The following is a 26414-nucleotide window of genomic DNA, read 5'->3' as shown; positions in this document are numbered from 1 at the left end:
TGTTTTGTTTCGTTGATAGGCTTGACGTCGCTTTTTCAACTTTTCTTGTTTTCCTTCATTGGTCATCCCTGCATATCGCTCTCTATCTCTTTTATTTCTTTGTTCCTTGGCATCCAGGACTGAAGAAGGCGACCCAAATTGCTTGGCTGGATGGGAGTTTTCTATATTGTATGAATCTATTATGTTTATTAAAAAAATAAATGGATTAGATATTAAATCATAAATAGAACATATATAGCCACTTATAAGTTACTTCAATACATTGGACATAAGCATTTGAATATATGTTTTGTTCCTCCATTAATGTTGTACTCCAGCTCCATGTGGTTCCTTTTTAAAGTTGTGTAGCCATTTTGCCTTGCAGGTTTTAAGTTGATATTACAACTTAGGTATTCACTCTTTGTCCTATTTGGTTGATTTATTACGCAAGGCAAGACAATCATACATAGAATTAATAAATATCTATCACTTAATGTTATGACCTCAGTTTGCCAGTAAGTTAGACGCCTTACATTACTGCCTTAAACCAAGATAGTGCCCATATTATAATCATGGTGGTAAGATATTTCAATTGTCGTAATTACCCAAGCTTTTTTAATAAAGTAAGGTACTTTTGTTTACTATATTATTTTGTTTAAATAATATATTCTAGTCTGGTATCCCTAAACTAAGTTTGGCATAAACATGAATGAGTCAATCAATGTCGACGGATGTGTTGATAGAGTGTCATATTTTTATTGGGAGCAATTTAGGAAATAAAAGAAACGATATTGACATAACGGCACTGGCATACACACAACATTTTTCAGGTGTTGAAGATCGGATCATGGATGCATAGTGACAAAGCATATCACACGGCCAAATTAACTATCCTAATGAGTTATCAAAATCAGACAATAAAAATGTCCTACACGCAACATTTTAGTTAAAATAAATTTACCTAGATGGAATTGTTCCTCCATACCACCTCCTGCATGTCCACCTTCAGGGACATTAAGCATGGCATCTTCTTCGTGGTCCAGACGAACAACTTCGTTGAGATCAGACTCTATGACCATGACTTCTAAATCTATGTGTTTTGGTGCCGGTGATTTATTATGCAATCACATATTGCCGTGTGTGCTAACCCATGTATATATATATACACACACACACACACACACACACACACACGGAAATATGCCCGTGCGTTGCAACGGGAGAAACAAACACTTTTACATGCACCATGAGGCTACCGCTCTCTTATTGCAGGCATGTGTAGTTTGCAAAAATTTCTTATAATATATGACAAAGGGAGTATTTAATTAGGGCTAGTAATAACCAAGGTAGCAACTACCGCTCTCTTATTGCAGGCATGTGTAGTTTGCAAAAATTTCTTATAATATATGACAAGTGGAGTAATTAATTAGGGCTAGTAATAACCAAGGTAGCAACCTACGGCAATTGCCTTTTTTGCTAGAAATAATTCTTGTTCATTATGTATTGAATGAATGCTACAATACTATGTAGATCAAGTGTGAATCTATCTAAGCTGGTGTAGTACTTCATATTCTTCTTCATAGATTGTGATTTGTGAAATACTATCGTATTACATTGTCTTGTTACACCATCTTGTGTCTTCGTCAAATCCTAATCAAAAGCAATGTTGAGTTGATAAGAACTCTATCAAAAGTAATGGCAATCAAGCTGGCATTGAATTGGTGCCCGCTGATCAATCCCACAAACAGTCTCCTTTCACTAATTGACAACTCGACAAATACAATAAAATTGTGGTCAAGTGCATGGCCTAACCAAACTGTTCTCATGCTGTTTATGATCCAACCTAAGCTAATTGCTTTGGCCCTAAGTGGCCGAGAGCATGGAAGTTGAGTATCCGCCTAATTGGCCGATCTTAATAATGGAGATGCCCCTAATAAATATAGGAAGATGAGTCCTGCCTATTCAAGTTTCATCGAGGCATCCAATGAAAACCTAATCTGTGGAGTACTCCCTCGGTTCCTAAATATAACTATTTTTATGGAGATTCCAACATGAACTACATACGTAGCAAAATGAGTAAATCTATAATCTAAAATATGTCTATATATGTATAGCCTGTATTGAAATCTCTAAAAAAGACTTATATTTAGAAACCGAGTGAGTAGAAAGTAATTGCATGTAGGCATCCCAATGTCAGGACTTTCTTCCGGTAGTACATTCTTTTTGTGAAATATATAGATGTTTTTCTTCTAATGAAAGAATTTAACTGAATCTCCATATGCATAGTGCATAGAGTTCTTCACTAAAACACGACTGCAGTATTGTACATATTTATGAGGCCAAAATTAGAAGGAAAAGAAAATAGTCTTCAATTGTATGTAAACAAAGAACAGAAGATACACACGACATGCTAGCACCTGGTTAATCTCACGCGCAAGCCAATAAATAATTCAGTAAAAAAACACAAAGCAAATTTAGAAAAACTGAACCGTCGTTCTGCTGCTCCTCTGGCCGGTGATATCCATCGGCTGCTGCTCCAAGCATGCAGACGCGGACCTGCAACCACTCCTCTCCGAGAAGCCTCCACGGTTCATGCAGTACGTCTCCCATGCACACAATGAGGCAGCTGCCCGTGACAACAGCCATGTGAGCGCCATGCTGGCTGCTAACATATCCATCAGCCAAAAAAGTACTTCAAATATGTTCAGGTAACACATACTGTACAACATAAATCTGTTCAGACAATAGATACCACAGAAATCTATCCAAATTCAGTTAAAAACAAAGAAGGAGGGTTTTGTTAGCGCAACATGGAGCCAGATGACGTTGGAACCACGATCGGCTGTTTTTGTGAGACCGACGAAATTGAATTGACACTTTGACAATACATCAGACTGCAAAATTAGCTTCTCCAAAATTCCTTACTGAAACTTTTCCATACACATCGAAACTCTGCACACAGGATCTCATGCATTTGTTTCATTACCCATTTACTCTTTGCATGGCCCGCTGTTCACCAAAAGAACAGTGCCCACGAGAACTTAATCCTGTTAATTCACTACTTGGTAATACCACATAAATCTTGCATACTGGGACAAAAAGTAAGGGAGCGAGCACAGAAAGGCAGGCAAGCAGCCACCTTAATAAATTTGTAGAACCTCGATCAAGGAACATACTGCTACCATGCGACTCAATCTGAAGCCTGCCGATCCGCACCGCCGGCTTGACGGTGCAAGCGGCCGTCGTGAAGCTGCGCAGCCACCCTCAAACTCCTCCAGCTTGGTACTCCCATGGGCGCTTGTCGCCAACTCGGATCGGAGTATGCTGTCCTTCACCCTCTGCCACTTCCCCGATGCGGTTGCCTACACGCTAGCCCAGCAGCAGGAGCGTCACCTATGGACCGCGATGCGCCTTCGGCCTGCAAGTGGCAGTGGCAGCGCAGTATTTCTCAGTGTTGTACGCCATACAAACAAAAGCATGAATCGCGAGGTTTGCCCGCCATTAGCAATGGTACTGACGACCAATCACAAACGGTAACGGTGACGGTGCAAGGTTAGTCAGCTGTGTGCTTGGCCCTTCCGACATGGCGGCGGCAGCTAATTAGCCATGCCGATCGTATTGTCCAACGCCGTCAAGAGACTCGTGGTCGTGGCCAACGTCGGCAAGCGCTTGCTAGCCTTCCTCGCCTGCGAGCTCCAGGACGTCGCCGGCATTCGCGATCATAGAACCGTCGCTTTCCTCTCAGTTGCATCCATTGATCGAGGGGCTCGAGAGAGGAGCAGGAGGCTGCCAAGATAGATGAGATCGCAGAGGCGAAGAGAAAGGCGAGATGTTTACGCACTGGATAAGGCTAATCAGGGCCGTGGAGACCTAGGACGTGGCCCAAGCTGCATCGTTTTGTGTAATAAATAAGGACACTAATTCTCCGGCCACGTTGATTTCTTGGACTCCTAGCTAGCTGATAATTATTTGACCAGGTCGATCCCTGGGACTCCTAGCGGATGTATTAGTTTGCAGGTAAAATAGTATCATTTTAGATGTAGAAAATAATATAGGTAAAGAAAACTGAAAGCATAAATTCACGTGAAGAAGTGTATTGTGACGGTGAACCCGAAGACCCAATCCGTGCTTTATTATTAGGGATATATATATATATATATATATATATATATATTAGTCGTAGTAGTTTATTATGCAAGACTCTACTCTAATACCAGTCCGTGGAGGACACAAAAACAGTAACAAATAGAATCCAACTTTGGTTAAAACCGACCAGCACCAAACAAACACCTTATATGAGATCCGCTCTCTGTTTAAACTGCCTCACGCGGTGTTGTTGACGAGCCAGGGAGAGTTTGAAGGAAAGGAAACTATTGACCATCTATGGCCGGCGGTGATAACGGATCAATCTAAATTGAACAACACCGCCATGGTGCGTGCATGCACTATTATTTTTAAATCTGCTGTCTGCTTCTCTCTGTAATTCTGTCCTTATATACCGTTTCATTCCCCTTCCTTATTATTCCCCGCGGACTGTTTTCTCTCCTCTTTAATTCCTCCTCCTTTTTACTATCCTCCTTATTCTCCGCGGACATAGAGGGGAGTGGATGCGTACAGCATGAGCCGGTTTAAATCATGTCTTTTTCTCCTTAATTCTCACCCATTAATTCCGTAATTTTCTCCAGCCCTCTCTCCAATTAATTCTATCCCACAATCCCCCTCAAATTTCTCCCGCCCTGTCTCTCTCTCCCATTAATTCTCTTCTATGATCACACAATTTTCCGTCCTCTGTCTCCAAAATTCCATAATTTTCTACTGGTCTTTTTCTAGGCCGCTTATTGTTATCAACTCGTAGAAGTATATAAGTTGATAGTATTTTATGTAAGGGAGCGATGTGGGACAATCTAATACGTATGAGCCTACATTTAAAACACAACAGCAAGCTTGTTCAACTGGACATGTGCTCGATAATTAAACGGGAGGTTGGGAGATCGACTCCTAACAATCCATATTTTTGGCTCCCGGGCTACACAATTTGGCCCACGACGTGAGTGGGCTAAGGCCCATGCGACTGGCAGGTAATACAGAAAAAATAAAAATCCAATTGCGTACAAAAATCTCGTACATGGACGGACGAACAAAAATCTTTCCCTACTAATAAAGCGCTTATGGCTTCTGGTCGTACGTCGTCGGTATTTTTACATAAAAGTCCCTCCGTTTCTAGAAATTTAACCCGCACTCCTTTTTTAAGTGGCTAATCTGACATAACCTTTCGATTTTTCAGAAAGGCCCTGCATTTTGCTATATTCAACCCGCGGTCCATATGTCTATGTCTGGGGACCGGATCAATGTGGGCAGGCGGCGACTCGAGCGGCATTGGGACGGCGGCGGCGGAGGCGGCGACTGGAGCTTGCAGGGGCTGGGGAGGCGGATACAAAGGCGGGGGTCGCCGGAGCGCGGATTCACGGGCGGATCCATGGCATCCACGGTCCTGGGCAGAAAGGAGATGGTGAGGTGAGGGAGAGAAGAAGGAAGAAAGGAGGGGCTGTGCTGCGACCTAGGCAGGAGCTCACGGGAGTCGGGCGGAAGCGGGAGATGGAGGGATCCGGCGTGGCGGCGCGAAGTCCTTGCAGGTGGAGGCGGGCCTCCATGGCTGGCAGGAAGATCTCGAAGGCCATGGCGGGTGCTGAGAAATGTAGGAGAGGTGCCCTCCGTGGGGATGGGGGAAGATTGTCTACAGCAAGAGCAGACAATGGAGGTGGAAGTATGGAGAAGGATGGGACGATGTGCTTGCACTACTGCGACGGAGGGAAGGCGAATTGAGTGGTAGGTGGATGCTTTATGCTTTTTGAACTCTGTGAGTGTGAGTACAATCTGATTCATTTAATCTAAGTTAATGTAGTTTCAGATACCAAAAGGATTGTACAATCAGACTGGATGACATTACGACTGAATTACCTTGCATCAGGTAATCTTGTGTTATATTGGCATCAGGTAATCTTCTGGCATTACGACTGAATTACATTTGGTACTGGTTTTATCTGCTGCTCATATTGTGCAGCTTATCTTGTTCTTCTATACACAGTTCAGATTGATGTTCTGAAGATTGAAATGTGTGTGCAGTGTCTTGGGCAGCCGAGCTCTTCCTAGGAGTAGTCACTTCATGTCCATCTAGGGCATCCAATCATCCATCTTGCTGGTCCAGAATTTGTATAAGACTGAACTATGTAAGGTTCCATTGTCTTGCAATGGAGCCGAGGAGAGCCTCCCTTGTTTTCTATAAGAAAAAGAATTAAGTATCCTTTCCTCATCTCACATAAGCAAGAGAATACCGGCACACATATTCTAAGACTATCTCCAATATTGTTTGATTTGGAGCTCTTAGGTGCAAAATTCACCAAAATGAATCACAATGCAAATGGTCCAGTCCCTTTTTATTTTCATGGATCCGTTGTATATTGATTTTTGCCTCAAATGCTCTATAACAATCGTATCGCTTGCTGGTGTAGCCATCTATCTCAGAGCAGCAGTTGGCAAACCAAATCCAAGGTGCAATCTTTTTCCGGTAACTAATATAGTGGCATATAGTATTGTCTTAAAAACATGAATAATTGGTCATACCTATCATACCAATCTTAGAACATGTTTTGAATTCAGGTAAACTTAGGAACATGTATCTTGGTAGTTCGAACTTGAACTTTTTTTGGTCCTAATAAGGCGATATGGTTACATAGCTGATTGACATATGCACAATCATTTTTTAAAGAAACAGAAATAAATAAATTCAACATTGAATTAGTAGAACATGATGGTGTGTCCTGTTCCATCCGTCCCTGGCTCGTTAACATTGAAGGTGCCGTCTGCTATGGTCATCAGAGGCGTAGCTGCCCGTACTCATCACAAGTTGTTGGCACTGGATTTATTATGTAAACTCAATGATTTTGCTTGCTAAATTTCCTTCAATTTTTGACCCACAATGAGGAGTATTGCGAGGGCCTGGACAAACTTGATTAAATTAGTTTCTATTTTGGTATAGCTGGGACCATCACTTTGGGATGTTTTTCCAATCTGCATGTGCAATTGTGCATGACGATCCTAATTGTATATGTTGGACATATTCGTGTTGAGTATATGTTGAACGCATGATTGTTAAACCACTATAATATGTATACCCCGTTGCAACGCATGAGCTCGAGGAGAAGAGGTAGGGAGAAGAAGGAAGGGTGCGGCAGGGGCGCAGCGGTGCAAGGGCGCTGGTCTTGTGCGCGTGGAGCATCTCTCCTTGGGCGGTTGCGCTGGTTGGTTCGGCACGCAAATGCCCACCTTGCCCACGTCCGACAACTCATCGCCGACGCGAAAGACATGTACTCCTACCACAGAGTGCTCGCATGCCCTGCAGCGGCTGGAACTGGCTGAAGGTCATCCCGCATCCTCGACTTCATCCTTTCCTGCGCCCTCCTCCATCCACGACCTCTGGTACACTACTTCTCCTCCCTGCCCTCTCCTTCCCAATTCACCATGTAATTTCTCTGTTCGCAGTCTCGGCAATCCTGAATTTGGCTTGCTTCCCCTTCATAGCAAGTACTCCGTCAGTTCTTAAATATAAGTCTTTTTAGAGATTCTAATTTGAACTTTAAAATGAGTTAATCTACACTCTAAAATATGTCTATATACATCCGTATGTAGCCCCTATTGAAATCTCTAAAAGTCTTATATTTAGAAACGAAGGGAGTACCAACTAGGACTTATGCTACTCCCAGCTCGAGCTCCACAAGCACGTTACTCCAGGTCTACGTCCTCAAGGTATGGAACTTACACTACCTCTCTGCACCAGTCGATGGCCCTGGACTAGCTGTCCCAATGGCCTTGTCGCCTCCCTCGATCCCTCATGTTTCCTTCCACGATGTAACAGATATAGTAATTTTTTTATTTGTTGAGAGATAAATGTGCCGCAATGTAAATAGGCTATGCTAGGAGTTCAGTTGCCCAGGGAACGAGAATTTGTCCATGATACTCTGACTGAACCTATTTTCAGGATCACAACTAATGTTTTCAGATGTCACCTTATGAAGTTGCTTCATTGTTGACGAGTTAATGTCTTATGCAACCCTGCCATCTACAATTTGCCAGTCAGAAGGTGACCTGAAGCTTAAAATAGAGAAAATGACCATGAGCTCTGTCAAGTAAGAGATTTTCTATATCGAGATGCCTTAGGCTCATAGTCCCCTTTCTGTTCTCTACGTCCTTGCTCATTGGTTAATTCGGGACAACAGTTTGTCCGATAATCTATGTTACTTTTCTGAGTTTAGATTGTTGCCCCTTAGAAATTTTTGAATCAATGCATCAGAATGGTTTCTTTGTTGTTTTATGTGGATATGGATTCTGGTCATATTTTTACGCATTAAGGATTTTGAGTGTGATCTATGTAGTCACTGAAACCTAATGTGCACAGTGTGTACATGTAGCTAATGTATTTGATTCTGAAATAAAACATATTTTTCTTTAGATTGTGTTCTTCCGATTGCATACATGCATACACCATGTTTCTGTTTTGGTACCAGTAAAAAAATGTTTATTTGGAGAACGATCGAGCAGTAATTCCCATCTAGAGGCAAAGAGCATCCTCCTTGCACCGGTGCGCTGGATGACTACATCATACCACTTCTCTTAACCTGCGACTGGCTCTCTGCTATGGGCATAAGGGTCTGATTACATAACATCAAGGTTTGACCAATGTACCCATTTGTTTTGAAATTAGATTATATAAGGGCTATCAAATTGTGAGAGATTCGAGCCCAACGATAAGAAGCATTTGGAGCTGCAAATGTGAAATTTATTTCTTGAAATACCTACATCTTGTATTATGACTGGTTGTTCTTTTTGCAGGGCTTAGGACTAATTCTAATGATGTTAAGCTTGATATATAGGTATGGCAACAGAGGTTGCTGGATGTTAACTGGTAATCACAATGTATCAGTATTAATTATATGCTATTGTTTTTCTGGATTCAAAGTAGTACACTTTTGGGTAGAAAGACAATACGACCTTTGTCTCTGATGTAATCATTTTGCACTCAGTACGGTTGTGTTCCATCCGGCAGGCTGCCTGCACATGCAATAATTTGATTAAGGATGACACGAATTTGGGAAGCATGTTGCTGTACTTGCGAATAAGCTAAACTGACAATGGCAATGGCGCATGAAACGTCATGATGCAGAGCAGGATGGGTATCAACCAGGACATGGTGAGGAATTAAAAACATACATAATCATTTCGTTATTTTTTCTCGGTGTATCCCGTTGCAACGCACGGGCAATTTTCCTAGTTACTTATAATCGGACGAAAAATAGGGGGAAGAAGCGATAGCCCTTTTATTAGTAGGTATAAATATCATGGTTATTTCCTTTGAAATGTGGAGTATATGAATCTATTCCCATGAACTAATTGGCTCTAAAGGAAAAATCCTATAAAAATCATATCATATAGAGTTCCTATGATATTCCTCCAGACCAAAGGATGGTTGAAATTGATGTAGGTGGTACGACGGTCTTTGTTTGTAGACTCCTCCCCCATATTTATATATTTATAGTTACCTCTCGAAGATGAATGAAATGATATATACTGGGTATTCAATATGTGCATTTTGGTACACGAAAACTCGTTAAAAGTTTGCGAGGTTCAAATTTTCAATAAAGCTATATGCACTGCATTTTGAAACGGGGGGAGGAGCATACAACAGTTGCTAACACTCACGTGGAAGATTTGTGTGTAGGAGGAGTGACTGCTCTGTTAAATGACATGGCAAAACTGACACTGTCGGATGCCGATCTAACGGTTCTTACGGCGTTCGTCGGGAAACGGCTTGTGGCGAACATTTGTCGGATAATGATTTACGGACACATGCATTGCATTGATACGTGCCCCTCTCTCTCAAGCACACATGCACCCTCATGAGTCACGACTCTCCCGAGTCCTCTCGCACCCACTGTCTATCTGCAGGTAGACGTCACACACATATGTGCTCTTCACACCCTACCCTCAGAACTTCTAAAAAACAAAAGATATCGCGCACCTTTTATTTTAGCTCACATGTCACACACTTATACTATTACTCTTGTGGCGAACGTTCTTTGGGCATAGTATATTGTACTCTCACGAAGAGAAGTGGCGCACGCACGCACTAGTTCTCTCACACCCACTCGCGGGTACATGTAGGAGTGCATTTTTTTGAAGATGGTACAACAAAATGACTCCACTATATATATAAACCGGAGCCTTAGAGCTTGCTTTACTAGGGTTCCTCTCTTTCACTCTCTCACGCTCTCCAGATCTAAGAAAGACATAGGTGGCCACACACACTCTCTCTGCTCACGACTGGTCACAAATCCGGCGAGACCACCTCGACCTGGGTAAGGGTGTAGGTGCATCGTTCACACTATCGTTGGCGGCGATGGAGGAGACCAGCCGCTGCCCGCGCATCCCGATCGATGGCCGTGCTGTTCTCTCCGAGAGAGCGCCAGCTCGGGAGGGCCTTCGACCCCTTCTTCGTCCTTGCAGTATTGTGGCCAAGCTGCGGCCTCCCGATGCCGTCTTTGCCACATGCCGACGACCCTCAGGTATATATTTTTTCGAAACCTGCCTTGCTCTACTGCCCTAGCTCCCCACGTGCTTGCGTGTGGATCTTTTTCTACTTCCGTCGGCTGTTCCAAATCCACCTAGACTTTTACTATTATTAGAGGTAAAGCTAGTTCATACAGTCGAATCTAAGAGTTGGTTCAAACAGGGAAGAAAGTGGGAAAGCTATAACATGAATCTAGGACTTGGTTCTAAGAGGAAACGGGGGAAAGTAGTAGATACTGGCTACCCAACCGGTCTCTTGGTTGAAAAGTTGAAGAAATCATGGTGGATGGAGAAGGGTGGGGGGAAGTAGACCCGTCTCTTGGTTGAAAAAGGAAAGAAAGTGAGGGGTGTTGGGGGACAACGCAAATGAGAATGAGCAGGTCTAGATTTCCTGTGCTCACATTGGAAAATGTCGCTGAGGAGATAGAAACTGGGACAAATGCAGACAAGCTGCCTGAGTGTTTGCCGCTCTCGGCAACCACATCTGCCTCACCACTTATGCCCATGCTGTCCGTACGCCCGTATCGCTACCGTTTATGTAAAATCACATGAAGCATTAAGCAATGGCACCTAATGTCACTATAAGTAATGGTCTGGTGTCGTCGACAAATTGAAGCAATGCCACCACCATTTTATGAAGTGCTTCTGTCTTTGCTTTATTTCCCATGAATTGTGTTTTTGCGGTTACACTTAAATCTCACACTGCTAATATTGCTTCATCCTAGTGGAACTGCACAAATTTGATTGCACATTTACTGACCATGTGCTACTCTCATGACAGTAATACTAATGCTATTGTTCTTCATGTTAATCTAGTGGCAGTGTTGATGTGATGTGATGCTACTTACTTAAGGGCACTTTCATACTGGCAATCTAGTGCCAATTATAACACAATAGATGCTGTTGTTAATCATACGCCACTACAAATATCCGTCACTATTTAAATAACCGTATTTTGTATTTGCGCAAACAGGGATGTATGTCTCCATATCGTTTCTATCTGCGCAATCAAAAGTACACACCTTAGTTTTACTACAAATGCACAAAATGAGATGGCTATTCCTAGCTGTCGTCCTCCAACCACCGGTGTTCCAGGTATTCCTACATTGGTAGGAACTAGGTAGATTGACCAACGCAATCTAAAAGAAACTGATTTGTATGTTTTACTTCCTGATTGCAGTGCAGGGACGAGCGAAAACAACTGCAACCTAGTCTGAAATGCACTTTCTATGAGTTGGTCCATGGACCGAGGACTAGCTGGCACGGCTGCACGGAGGTTTTTTGGACAGGTGCACGGACAAGAGGCATTGTGGTCTGCTTATTTCTGTAAATAGATGTGCTTAATTAAATTTAGTGGAATGCACAAGAATTTCACCTTGCCAGTACACTACATGGTTCAGTTCAGCATTCCAGCTGAGAAGTTAATTATAATTGGTTATTCTGGAATGAGAGAACCTAACTGTCGGTGTCAAAACCGACGGATCTCGGGTAGGGGGTCCCGAACTGTGCGTCTAAGGCAGATGGTAACAGGAGGCAGGGGACACGATGTTTACCCAGGTTCGGTCCCTCTCGATGGAGGTAATACCCTACGTCCTGCTTGATTGATCTTGATGATATGAGTATTACAAGAGTTGATCTACCACAAGATCGTAGAGGCTAAACCCTAGAAGCTAGCCTATGGTATGATTGTATGTTGTCCTACGGACTAAACCCTCCAGTTTATATAGACACCGGAGGGGGCTAGGGTTACACAAAGTCGGTTACATGGGAGGAGATCTACATATCCGTATTGCCAAGCTTGCCTTCCACGCCAAGGAGAGTCCCATCCGAACACGGGACGAAGTCTTCAATCTTTTATCTTCATAGTCCAACAGTCCAGCCAAAGGATATAGTCCGGCTGTCTAGAGACCCCCTAATCGAGGATTCCCTCAGTAGCCCTTGAACCAGACTTCAATGACGATGAGTCCGGCGCGCAGATTTGTCTTCGGCATTGCAAGGCGGGTTCCTCCTCCGAATACTCCATAGAAGATTTTGAACACAAGGATAGTGTACGGCTCTGCAAAACAAGTTGCACATACCACCATAGAGAGAATAATATTTCCACAAATCTCATCTGCTGACACGTTTGACAGCATGACATCACGCCACGGCCCGGTCATTATTCAAACCATTTTTCTCAACCAGCACCGCACATATCGCGAGGCGGTTTTCCTGACACGTCTTGTCAAAGTAGAGATCGTGTCCCCCTTATTACAGGATTCTCATTAATACGGACGTGGGTAACCCAATCGTGCATGTTGGTATGACTCCTCGATTTTAGGCAAGTCCCAAATGGCCACGAGGAGGACGCTTGATATTCACCCTCTTTATAAAGAGGCCAATGCCTGTCCTTTTTCCCCTCTCGTGCTCAATCGAATCCTTCCCCCGCCTCGAGTTCCAACACCCAAGGCTCAGGTCAGGTGCTTCGGACCTTTAACCATGTCCGGATCCAACCTCCAAGGTCGGTGTATGCCTTCCTCTGTAACAGAGGAGGACATCAAGAAGCTGAGAGAGGCCAGGTATCTGACCATCGAAATCTCGCATAGGCTGCCTGCCCGAGGGTAGGTCATCCCCACTCCCGAACCCAACGAGAGCGTTGTGTTCATCTCTCACCTCCTTCGAGGGCCAGGCCTCGCTCTGGATCCCTTTGTTAGGGGGCTCATGTTCTATTATGGGCTGGATTTCCATGATCTGGCCCCGGATTCCCTCCTTCACATTTCGTCGTTCATCGTCGTGTGTGAGGCCTTCTTCCGCGTTACCCCACACTTCGGCCTGTGGCTCAAGACTTTCACTGTGAAGCCGAAGATGATCGAGGAGCGTCACGCAGAGTGCGGAGGTGCCACAATAAGCATTGTTGAGGAAATCGTTAACTGGTAGCTGCTCGGTCGGCTGGTGAGTAGGCGATTAATAGACTAATCGGCAAGTTAATCGGCCATTTAATCAATTAGTCGGACGATTTATCGGGTAATCGGCTACTCGGGGACCCTATGAGTAGGGATTAATCGGAAAGTTAACTGGTTAATCTGATGCTCCATGGCCAGAGGGTTCCTTTCCAGAGGTGTCCAGTTTATGGCAACGGGAGTGGTTTTACATCACAGCTCCCCGGAGTACCAAGTGGGTAGCCACCCCAACCTTTCGCTCAGGCCCTCCACCACAACTGATGTCATGGATCAACCAGGGGCTGAACTGGGGGCCAGTAAACGATGTGTCGATACTGCAGAGTCGCATCCGAGATCTCCTTGAGAGAGATGTCAGCCTAGTCATGGTAATGCAAGTCATGCTAGTTCGTCGAGTCCAGCCTTGCAAACGTCGACCCCTCCGTATGTGGGGATTCAACCCGGAAGGACCGCAAACTATCCAGCACTTCCTTGGCATGACGCTCGAAGAGATGTACAAATTGTTCTTCGGACCTCAAATAAAGTGTCCGGACACCACCGAGGATGCGGGTCTGAGCTGTAATCGCCCTGATACCCAAGTAAGTAATCCCATGGCCGAACATGATGTCTTTTTATTTATCATAACATCATTATGAAAAGTCAATCTTTGACCAGGACTGGACAACAAAGGCGAAGATGATCAGGTGTTCGTCCCCCCTTCCCGAAGGCTCGGCCAATCCAGTACTAGCCAGAATGCTCGAGCCGGCGCCTTATCAGGCGCCCTCAGGGGAAGATAAAGGGGGGAATACATAGGCTGAAAGCGGGCCTCACTCACTATTCGTCCAAACCGGGGGAATTAGCGTCTCCGCGAAGGAGGATTACCAGGGAGAAGAATCTGACATTCCCTCTCCCCAAGGAAGGAAGAAGACCACCTCTGAAGACCCGGAAATAAAGGTTTCCAAACGGGGCAAGAAATCTTCGCCAGAGGGTCCTGCCTAGGAGGGTACTCCTGCCGCACAGTGCCCGCAAGGGGATCAGCCCTCGACTGAGCTGTAAGTAAACAAAAGGTACTTAATAGTGAAAAGTATCCTACCTTACTTCTGAAGACAATAACTGAAGCTTATATCTTGTAGTTCGGATCGTAGCTCTTCTCGACAGAGTTTGTCTTCGGGGGATCTTCTTTCGGAGATGATGGAGAGCGAAACACCTCCCCCTGCCACCCTGCCTCATGAGGTGGGCGACCCTAAAGTGTCGTCGCGGAGGGTTTCTCCTGATCCGCCAAGGCCAGAGGGTAATCCTTTGGCCACCCGAAGTCCTCAGTATTTGGCTCCGAAAGAGAGCAACAGAAAGAGTTCAGAACCATACAGTGTGTGGTCGGACTCACTGAAGGATCTTCTGGAGCAAGCGGCCATCTCAGAAGCGCATCATACACTAATGGGTACGGTGATTGAAATGATTTCATCCGCCAAAAGAGGCTTTGAGGTACGTGAAATAGTTTATGTTTTTGACAATACCGCACACATTAGGTGTGCCCTATGAAGATAGTAGCCCCTGAGACTGGTTGCCGTCGAGGACGGCGGCAAACAGTGGATCATAGTCCCAAGTAATAATCAGGCCGCTTTCATGTGCAGGTGGCTGAAGGTCTGGTGGCTAGCCGGACTGATGAGTTTGCCGAGCTAAAGCGGCAACTTGATGCGGCAGATGCTGACATCGTGCTTGTCAACAAGCGACTTGACGAGGCACAGGGTATGTGATTTCTCCGTTTATCACCACATAGTAAGAGGAGCATGATGCCAGTATCTTTAATATGTTGTGACTGAAGATGGAGCTGCCATCATGGAGACCCTTCGGGCGGAGCTTGCCCGAGCCAAAGAACAAGCCAGGAATAGCGATGCGGCCACTCTAAAGGCGGTCGAAGAGCCGAGGGCCGAACAGGCCGCGCATTGCCAAAGCAAGGAAGAATAGCCAAGATGGCCGTTGAGTTGAAAGATGCCACCGACCGTTACCAGCTTCTTGAAAAGGAAAGTCGAGCGAAGGCGACAAATCTGGAGAAGGCCATGGTAGCAGCCAAGGAAACCCACTCCAAAATCAGAGCGACGAAGTAGGAGCTGCATCAAGCTGGAGATATCGCGGCTGGGAAGCCCTTTTTGTTGCGGACTAAGTTCGGAGATCCGAAGTATGCCCCTCTTGATCAACTATGGAGTTCTGCAGACGCATACGTGGATTTGGCAGCAAGTGCTGCTGATGCGGCCGAGTACTTCAAGGATCAAAAAGATCATGAAGTGGAATATCTGTTCTGGTCACAGTTTCATGCTCTAGTGCGTCCGCTGTTGTTGAATGAGTGAATGGCTGAGTGGGCCGAGCTCCATAGGTTGTCCAGACTTGCCATGAGGTCTGTTGTGGATCATCTATGGCCTGAAGGGCCAAGGCCAAATAGTTACTTTCGTTTAGTGCAACAATTCCTTGGTGTTGTGCCGCACATCAACGCTATGAAGCGGTCGGCGTGCATAGAGGGTGCGCGGATGGCACTTGCCCATGTCAAGACATACTGGGCAGAGATGGAGGCCACCACTATTGCAACACAGGGTTCGGCCATGGGCCGAGTAGCTGCCGAACACTACTTTCAGGAAGTCCTTGAAGGTGCTCGTTCGATAGAGGATCAGTGCTCGAAGAATATTATGTTCTAGTATTCCCATTGTAAAACAATGTTTTATTGAATTATAAATGATGTGTTTATACTTTTGCCTGAAAGTATTATGATGCCTCCTGTGCGGCCGTTTATGTATATATGTATATAACCTGAAAGATTGCAGTCGTCGACTTTAGCTCCCACGCATATAATGCGGGGGTGTTTGCAAAAACGCGTATTCACACTTGATCCAACGTCTTGGTCCATGAAGGAGGTGGTAGCACAGCGAACGAGGCAATCAGACTATATTGCTTTAACACTTTCACTTAGCCATAGGAGTTTGACGGTGGGAGTACTATATAGCCCCTGGTACTTCCGCGCTCGTCCGAATACGGGGCGCGTATGTACATGAGTGGGAAACGGCCCTTCGTTAATGCGGAGGAATCCCAAAGATTCCGCTAATTCATCGAGTGGTTGACCAGTCTCGCGCTTTATCATGACAGTCAGTTTTCGGCTTTCTCTACTAAGGTGCTCATCCAGATGAACCAGGGAACAATCGCAGTAGTTCTCCCGGTGCCGCCTTAGTCGATAGAGCGGAACGTAAGGTAGCAAAACACGGGAGCCGGGCAAACCCAACATTTGACCAAAGACATGATTCGGAGCTGATGCATATAAGGCCAAACTCGCGACGCCGAACACTCCCTAAGGTATTCGGTCTTTATAATATATGCCGGGCTGAACAATGCCTTTAATAATAAACCCAGAGTGTCCAGGTACGTGCAATATCCTGACGTGGCCACATGCCAATAACGTCAGCATCCTTCTCGGTTGTATTGAATATCCGCAGGATGTGAACTAAAGAGACAGTAAAAAAGGTCTACGCAGGGTCTTAATCTAAAAAGAAACCTTTGAGCGGGTCCCTACTGCATGTCTGCGCATGTGTCTCCGTTGTGCCGTGTCCTGGACGGGTGTAGCATGATTGTCATATGTAAAAGAGAAGAATTTAGGTGAAAGTTGTCATGCCAGAAAATTGGTTATTATCAATAAACCACTAAAATTCAAGATAAGTCGAGTTGAGCCGAACTAGCCCTGATTATACGCAGGAAGCCCCTGGTACCGTCTATGAGGGTTTAACCCTCAAACCAATCTCATGTATATGTAGTGATGCACCGGACTCGTCCAACCGTGTCCGTGGTCTTGACGACTTGTCATTTTTTCTGGTTGGTGAGGCCGTCTAGTGCTCGGCTGTTAAAGCCGCCGCACATTCTTCTGCGTGTAGAGAATGCTCCATATTTCCACTAACTGTGATGGTGCCACATGGACCGGGCATCTGAATCTTGAGAGAAGCGTAATGCGGTATTGCATTAAAACGAACGAAACCCACTCTTCCGAGTAGTGCTTGATAGCCACTTCGGAATAGGGCGATGTAGAAAGTTAACTTTTCGCTTTGGAAGTTGTCAGGAGAACCGAATACAACCTCTAGTAATAGAGAGCCCATACAGCGGGCCTCTGGGCCTGGTATTACTCCCTTGAAGGTAGTATTACTGTGCCTTATTTTTGTCAGGTCTATCCCCATTTTGCGGACTGTGTCCTGATATATCAGATTTAGATCACTGCCGCCGTCCATAAGGACTCGTGTGAGATGGTATCCGTTTATTATTGGGTCTAACACCAAGGCAGCCAATCCTTCATGCCGGATGCTTGTCTCGTGATCCCCGTGATCAAAAGTGATCGGGCAGGCCAACCAGGGGTTGAACTTGGGGGTGACGGGCTCTATGGCGTGTATGTCTCGGAGTGCATGTTTGCTTCTCCTCTTCGTCACATGGATCATGTTTACTGTTTTAACCTCTCGTGGGAATTTTTTCTGTCCTCCGGTGCTTTGCTGGCGAGGTTCGTCCTCGTCTTCGCTTGGTGTCTCCTCCCCTTGTGTTCGGTGTTTAGCTTACCGGCCTGCTTGAAGACCCAGCATTCTCTATGGGTGTGATTTTGCAGGTTTATCGGGGGTGCCATGAATCTGACATAGTTTGTCGAGAATCTTGTTTAGGCTAGATGGTCCATATCTGCTGCCTTTGAAAGGCTTTTTCCGCTGACCTGGTCGAGAGCCCCTGAACCCGACGTTGACCGTCGTATTATCTGGGCCATCTTCTTTATTTCAATGCTTGTTTTTACTGCGTCGTGGTTTTCCATTGCCATTCCTGACTTCGGATGTGTTTGGGTCGCTGGTGCTACTGCGGCTAACCAGCTATCTTCGCCCGCGCAAAAGCGTGTCATGTGGCTTGTCAGGCCTGCCATTGTTCTCGGTTTTTCTTGGCTGAGGTGTCTGGCGAGCCATTCATCTCGGACGCTGTGTTTGAAAGCTGCTAAGGCTTCGGCGTCCGGACAGTCGACGATTTGGTTTTTCTTAGTGAGAAACCTATTCCAAAGCTTTCAGGTTGACTCTCCGGGCTGTTGAATTATATGACTTAGATCGTCTGCATCCGGAGGTCGGACATAGGTCCGTTGAAAATTAGCCCGAAAAGCGTCCTCAAGCTCCTCCCAACTTCCAATTGAGATTTCAGGGAGGCTTTTTAGCCAGTGCCGAGCTGGTCCTTTAAGCTTGAGGGGCAAGTACTTGATGGCATGGAGAACGTCTCCGCGAGCCATATGGATATGGAGGATAAAGTCCTCAATCCAGACCCCAGGGCCTGTGGTCCCGTCGTACGCCTCCATGTTCACTAGTTTGAATCCTTCTGGGAATTCGTGATCTAGCACCTCATCGGTGAAACATAGGGGGTGTACGGCACCCCTGTATTTGGATGTATCATGGCATTCGGACGGTTGTAGTATTCGGTTTTAATTTTGTGCCGGAGCACGCTTCCTAGATCCATAGATGGATCTGCTCATACTAGATTTTTGGCGCAAGTCCTCACGTAGATCGTGTGTTGACTTATGTGCGACCTTGTTAGCCGCTCTATCGCGGTCACAAGGTGGTTGATCCGGCCGGTTGGCCATTTTATTTTTCGGCTATATGGGCTCTAAGGCCTCATCGTCGAATTCTGGTAATAGCTTGTGCTTTGGATAGCTCTTTGTGTGGTAACCTCCACCATACTTTTCTTCGTTGTCGAGCACTTTGTTCAACCTGCTGTTGAGTGTATTCTGTTCGGCCTTAAGCCTTTGCTTCTACTTCTTCAGACTCCTCGCTGTGGCAATAAGCCTTCTGCGGAGGTTCTCTTGCTCCAAGTGCGTTTCTGGGATAATGTGTGCATCTTCGTCCGGACTGTTTTCCTCCCAAAGGGGGTATGATGAGGTTTATCCTCGGCATCGCCATGTTCGGATGTCGGATCCGTACTATGTTCACCGTTTGCAGCTTCATCGTGCTCTGCCGCCGGGGCAATGTGGTCATCGTTTCCTCTAGAGTTGACTGGAGTGTTATTTTCTCTTGCGCTGTTATCGCTGTTTTTGCCAAGGCGGGATTTGGAGCAGTGCCTACGCCGACGCTTTGTTTGCTTCTTGGAGGGGTCATCCTCCGCTATCTCCTCCCGTTCCTCATCATCGTTTTCTTTGGGTGTATCCACCATGTATATGTCATGTGATGAAGTGGCTGTCCAGTGCCCTGTGGGCACTAGTTCCTGTTCCTCTCCTGCATTGTCGTCCATGCCGTCGATGTCTGTGGAGTCGAAATCGAGCATGTCGGTTAAATCGTTGACAGAGGCTACTAAGTGTGTGGTGGGTGGGCAGCGAATTTCTTCGTCGTCCGCATCCCAATCTAGCCGGACATAGTTCGGCCAAGGATCTCCTGACAAGGAGAGAGACCTTAATGAATTTAGCACGTCGCCGAAAGGTGAGTGCTGAAAGATATCTACGGAGGTGAACTCCATGATCGACGCCCAATCAGATTCCATAGGCACGGATGCAGGCGGCTCGGAGTCCGTGGCCGGAGACGAATCCAGTGGTTCAACAACACAGCTCTCGTAAGGGGTGAAGTCAGTATCCGGCTCCATCGCCACTGAGAGTGCGGCCTCCGTGGTGGGGTTTATCCCTCCGTCCTCGGATGGCGCAATTTGCTCCAGATTAAAGGCCGGAGTAGTTGTAGGTGTGACCTCCCGAACACTGTTCGACGGCAAAGCTAAATCATGCTTGTCGTGATCGTGCAGCGCACTTGACATGGGCTTGAATCCATCGAAGATCAAGTCTCCGCGGATGTCGGCAGTGTAGTTTAGGTTTCCGAACCTGACCTGATGGCCAGGGGCATAGCTCTTGATCTGCTCCAGATGGCCACGCGAGTTGGCCCGCAGTGCGAAGCCGCTGAATACGAAGATCTGTCCCGGGAGGAAAACCTTACCCTGGACCGCATCATTACCGATGATCGAAGGAGCCATCAAGCCTTATGATGACGACATAGTGGAGCTCTCAATGAAAGCACCAATGTCGGTGTCAAAACCGGTGGATCTCGGGTAGGGGGTCCCGAACTGTTCGTCTAAGGCGGATGGTAATAGGAGGCAGGGGACACGATGTTTATCCAGGTTCGGGCCCTCTCGATGGAGGTAATACCCTACATCCTGCTTGATTGATCTTGATGATATGAGTATTACAAGAGTAGATCTACGACGAGATCATAGAGGCTAAACCCTAGAAGCTAGCCTATGGTATGATTGTATGTTGTCCTACGGACTAAACCCTCTGGTTTGTATAGACACCGGAGGGGGCTAGGGTTACACAAAGTCGGTTACAAGGGAGGAGATCTACATATCCGTATTACCAAGCTTGCCTTCCATGCCAAGGAGAGTTCCATCCGGACATGGGACGAAGTCTTCAATCTTGTATCTTCATAGTCCAACAGTCCGGCCAAAGGATATAGTCTGGCTGTCCGGAGACCCCCTAATCCAGGATTCCCTCACTAACCTTGGATGGTGGCAACAAGAAAAAACCAGAGTGAACTCCTTGAAATTTAAGCCTGCCAGGAGGCCCTTTGCTCAGAGAAGCCTTGCTTTTTTTCTTGATTTTTAAACCTTCTCACAACTTTGTCTTTTGTTGTGAACTAGCATATGTTTGTTATGTTCTATGAATTATTGAGATGTATAAATTTTCTTAACTTATGCTTTTCAAGTTTTTTATGAAGCCGAGTTTAATGCGAGTGTTTCACATGAATGCTGGACAAGCGTGTGAACGTTTGGAATTTACATTGTGGCCTCAGTTAACAGCATGAACCACTGTAACAAGATACGTAGTTGCTTATATATCAGACAGCAGATTATTGATTGTTAGCTGGTCGATAGCCTAGTGTTGAAGCGAGCTGAGCCAATGTGTCGTGTTTTGCCCAACTGCTTACAAGTGGGGTAGGACCAACCGTGTTTAGAAGTACTTATGTATATGTCGGCGCACACTTCTCGAACGAGTACTCTATTTCATCAAACACACACTGCTCGTATGATAAACTATGACAACTTATGTCTTACCATGCCATATTCATGAAAAAACTAGTGAGGACACATCTATTTTTGGCAACAATTATGATGGTTCTCACATGATTCACGGGCACACAAAAGTAGTAGCAGTTTCCATAGATGGATTCAAACAGAGTACTAGCCCCAAAGGGCTCGATAATAGGCAAGGTTCGGATAATTAGACACAATCCAAACTATTATTAAACACTAGCTGGGGCAACTATTTCATGCCTCGATCTAATTTGGACTAGACACAAGACGGACCTTGCCATGAACATCATCGAGGACGTCCGGCAGCATCTCAATCCTATAAACCTTCATGAAAATAACCTTGTGTCCTTGCCACTCATAAACTTGTTTGTGGAGACATGGCATGTCATCTTCCTGCGTAAGCTTGACAAGAATAGTATGCCTCACAAATGAAGGAGTTGCTTTGAACTTCTTGTGCTTCAGTACACCCTGGACAACACACGTGACAATAGTGAGGCGGGAATACAACTCGACATCGGTATAAGCGCAGATGGCTTCCAGGATTCAACAGCCTAAGAACTCTGTTTTCCAAGTGTGTATATTCAGGTCATCCGCCTCATAGAGAGTGACATGGACAACCACACAATCCTTGTCTGCATCAGGGCTCTAATTGAAATAGAAACAAATTCTGAATTACTTTCCAATATAAGAAACACAAGTTATTTAAATCACTATGTATAAAATGGCATTGAAGCTATAATAAAATTTGGCATGATTCATCACCACATACTTAGATGAAAAACCACAATCGAGATCGGCAAAGAAGAAAATCACCTTGGGCAGCTCAGCGGGGGGGGGGGGACAAATCCTCGAAGGGGGGAAACTGCTCCTGCAGTGCCACGGGGGTTGTAACCTCAAACGGGGCATTGACCATCTCAGTAGTGGTCGTGAGCGTATCTGGGGTCGGCTCGGTGGCTGCCTCCATCTTCTTGGAGCTCTCTGTCTCGTGGGGATCAACCTCCCATGTCTCCTCCAATATCGGCGGATCTTTGTCTAATTCTCCTTGGTCCATCATGAAACTGCCGAATACTAGGAGACCACTGAAAGGAAAACACAATCGCAATGACAATGAAACAAAAAAGAGAGTGAGGATCGGTTACTGCTTTGCAAAAGTTCATTTTTTTCTCTGAACGAAAATATACCAACATTGCGGATTCGCTTACCTTCCCTTTGTTGGGAGAGAAGAACAGTGGCAGATGCGAGTGTGGGCTTTCTTGAAGACGGTGAGGGAGAAGGGGATTCAGTGAAGAGTGAAATGATGGTTGCTTCATTCGTCAAACTTAGACTGCGGGGAGGTGGGGTTTTGTGATACGATGACTTGTTACTATCGCGCTACGACTGGGGTGACTCTCCGCCTACATACTGCCATCTAATTTGGTGGATGGCATTTGGGCCCGCCTGCGGCATGGCCCGCATGTTGGTGAACAAAAGTAAAGCGACATTCAATAGAGGGAGACGTTTAGATGACCTAGGAGGAGCCAGAAGCAATATTGTATCCACTGTACTAGTAGTAATTGTTTTTCTGGGTAGTTGTAGAGTGTCTCCACTGTACTAGTAGTAATTGTTTATCTGGTCCCAAGACAAAACAACCCATCCACCCTAGTAAATAATAAAATCAATTCAAAAGCCCATATATTTACTTGATGAAAGGAGCTACCCACACCCAGCACACCGCCCCCCAAAAAACCCAGGTGCTCTTCTTCCTCCTCACTCCCACCCACCTTACGTCAGCTCGCTCCACTCGTACCCCCAAATTCCTCACCTCACTCCTACAGAAAACCCCAGCTCCCCTTCTTCCTCACTACTACAGAAAAACCCCAGCTCACCTTCTTCTTCACTCGCACTACAACTAGGCTCGTCATTCGTTACTCTGCTCAAATCCGTGAACGCGACGCGACACCCTCGAGGAAAATGGAGTCGGATGACCCCAGCGCCAAGAAGATGAGGCTCCCGCCAGCGGTGACGCCTGTTGTAGATCCCGCACCGGGCAGCGCAGGGAGAAGCGGCGACCCTGCCCCCATCGGATCCGAGGAACACGTAGAATCTCGGGTGGACCGCATCAGCGATCTCCCGGACGCCGTCCTTGAGGAGATCGTCTCGCTTCTCCCACCAAGGATTGCTGTCGCACCCAAGTCCTGTCAATTCGGTGGCACCCTGTATAGTGCATCGTGCACCTTAATCTCGACTACCTTCAGCTATCTCTCTTCAATGATTTTGAAATCCCCAGAGCCATCATCTCCTCCAACCAGGACTCGGTTCAAAGCATTTGCATCCCGTCATGCTACCTAAGAAAGCATATCATGCCCTGCATGGTGGACGCCTGGCTGAAATCCCCTGAATTCACAGAACTACAGTTGCTTGAGTTCTAATATTCCCATGGAAATCACCTACCAGATACCGAACGCCATGTACTTGTGCCATCAACAACGATGTCCATCTCGCGGTTTTCCTCCTCTCCCCACACCGCCACCTTTGTGCTGTGCTACCTACCAGACAATCTGGTACTAAACCTTCGACTCCCATTTCTCAAGAAACATTCAGTTGTGTGGGTTCGTATATCGGAGGCCTCATTGCACAACATCATCCACTCCAGTTGCCATGTCCTGGAGTGCTTGGTGCTTGTTTTCACATTTAGAATCGGTTGTCTCCAAATAAAGTCGCCTACCTTGTAAGAATTGGAATTTCTTTTGACGGAAGGCAGCTCATCATCCAAGATGCCCCTTCACTTCAAAGATTGATCCTTGATCTAGTTATTCACCATCGCAAATAACCGTCCTCTCTGCGCCTAAACTGGAGACCTTGGGGTGTAATACATGATCTTTGTGCTCATTTCAATATGGTGTTTGGCTCCACAGTTCTTCAGGTACTTTATATTATCATCTACACTTGTAACCATAAGCTGCATTTTAAATTTCTGTGCATAAGTTATATATCATCTCGGAGTACACATTTTGTACTAATATTATGTTCTATGCTCAATGAAGAGTTTCTCCATGGATAGCCTATCAATGGTGCTAGATTCTATCAAGATCTTATATATCCAAATGAATAGTTTTGATCTGAACAAGATTATTGGCTTGACGCAATGCTTTCCATGTCTGGAGAATTTGTATATAAAGGTGGTAATTTCACACACATTGGAAGCCTGCATATAGCATACTAGAATTAACCGTTCAGCTGTTGCTCTTTCGACACTCTTTTTTAGACCCTAACTGTTTTCAATCTTCATGTCCATTTAGGCAATAGGACGGGGTAAGAAAGTTATTACCAATTGGTGGATTCGTAAGCACCGGGATTTTCTCACTTCTCATGACATTCGACTGAAGACATAACGCTAGAACGATATGTAGCCAACCATGCAAACACTAGATTTGTCACATTCTTCCTACTGAATGCGAGGTTACTATTTTCCATTATGCTTAAGTTCATCAGCACCATGGTTTTGACGGATGGGTATGTCGAAGAGCAAAAAAAGGAGTTTTAGGTGGGCAAAAGAGCTTATGAACGTGTTGGGCTTCTATTTACAACATATTGTGATCATAATCCGGTAAATTTTACGACCTAGGATGTTCATTCTATGGACCTGACTGATCCATTTGATTGTGACTGCTGAAAACAGTGCTGGAGTTAGATGTTCTTGCCCTTTTCAACTCGGATGTGACTATCATATTTTCTTTGAAACAAGGCAAATGGCTTTCCATTCATTTAATTTAGAGTGAAATATTGTAAAAAATCCCAACCAATGGAAATAACATCACTCTCGCCGGCTGCTTGAGCTCACTGTGCATTACAGAAGCCAAGTGATTAGCCCCCACCAGCACCCACAGACTTATTTCGAACTAGCACACCAAATGGGCTGTAAAATTTTCATAGGAAAGGCTGCATGACCGTGACGGATTTGGATTCTGACATTTGGGACCCACGAGGAAATAGCCTATCCAAAGGTGGTGTCGACTTACTAGCTATTCAATGAACGATTCTGCATACCAGCCGTTGGATTGGCATCCAACATCTGTCGTGTTTCTTCTATCTCTTGTCTTATTCTTCCAGCCCCCCAAACCAAACCACCCCATCGGCTCCACCTGCTCCCACCACCCATGGCTGGCTGCCCCTCCGCCGCCCTATTGTACCCTCCAATGTTGGCATGTCCCTCCCTTTATTCCCCCACACGTCCTGTTATTCTCCGACAACGTCAGCCCCAACACGCACCCACACCCGAACCAATCAACCCTCATACTCCCCTTCGCCTGAGACTGGACCGACACATCTTCCATAGATCCTGTCCATTCCGTCCGAGGCCTCACCGTCGTCCTCCGCCTTGGTTAGCTCGCCATGTGCGGTGCGCCGCCCTCTTGTGTTGTCAACATCGTCAACAACCGAGAGGAACAAGGAGATGACTGTACGTTGAGAGGATGGCAGTAGGGACCCAACAGCGTCATGGCAGTATGCAAGCAAGTGCCTCGTTATTACAAGCCCAAAAAGTGGTTCCTCCTAATGGTTGGACATCTGGGGCTCACACCATTGTCAACATAGTTAATAAATGAGAAAATTACACAATGAGCGACCGACACCAGGGACCAAGCAGGTCGTGCAGTCGTATTTACTTTTTTGAGGAACAAGAAATTGTTATTTATACTAGTTTTAGCGATCAGGGTAACAACGGGGTTGTGCGGGGGCTGTGGCTCGTCTAGCCAGGGTTTTATTTATGTTTACCACATCATGAGCCCAATTGTGTTTTTTCTTGCTGAAAATGGCTAGTCCAGTTATATTTTTTTTAAGAAATACACAAATGAGGCCTACATTCTTTATCAGCCCTGC

At 45.7% G+C, this 26414-nt stretch overlaps 1 protein-coding gene across 1 annotated transcript in view; it reads right to left on the bottom strand.

The window, feature by feature from the left end:
* The window catches only part of LOC123136191 (vegetative cell wall protein gp1), a 91075-nt gene extending 85418 nt beyond the window's left edge, over positions 1 to 5657 (bottom strand). Inside the window, exon 1 of the mRNA XM_044555795.1 lies at positions 5553 to 5657. Within this exon, the coding sequence (XP_044411730.1) occupies positions 5553 to 5657 (105 nt within the window). The remainder of the gene's footprint in view (positions 1 to 5552) is intronic.
* Between the last annotated feature and the right edge of the window lie 20757 nt (positions 5658 to 26414).

The sequence above is a fragment of the Triticum aestivum genome, chromosome 1A (genome assembly GCF_018294505.1).
Source record: "Triticum aestivum cultivar Chinese Spring chromosome 1A, IWGSC CS RefSeq v2.1, whole genome shotgun sequence".
NCBI lineage: Eukaryota > Viridiplantae > Streptophyta > Magnoliopsida > Poales > Poaceae > Triticum > Triticum aestivum.
The sequence above is the reverse complement of the archived record's forward strand: the minus strand, read 5'-3'. Positions and strand labels throughout refer to the sequence as shown.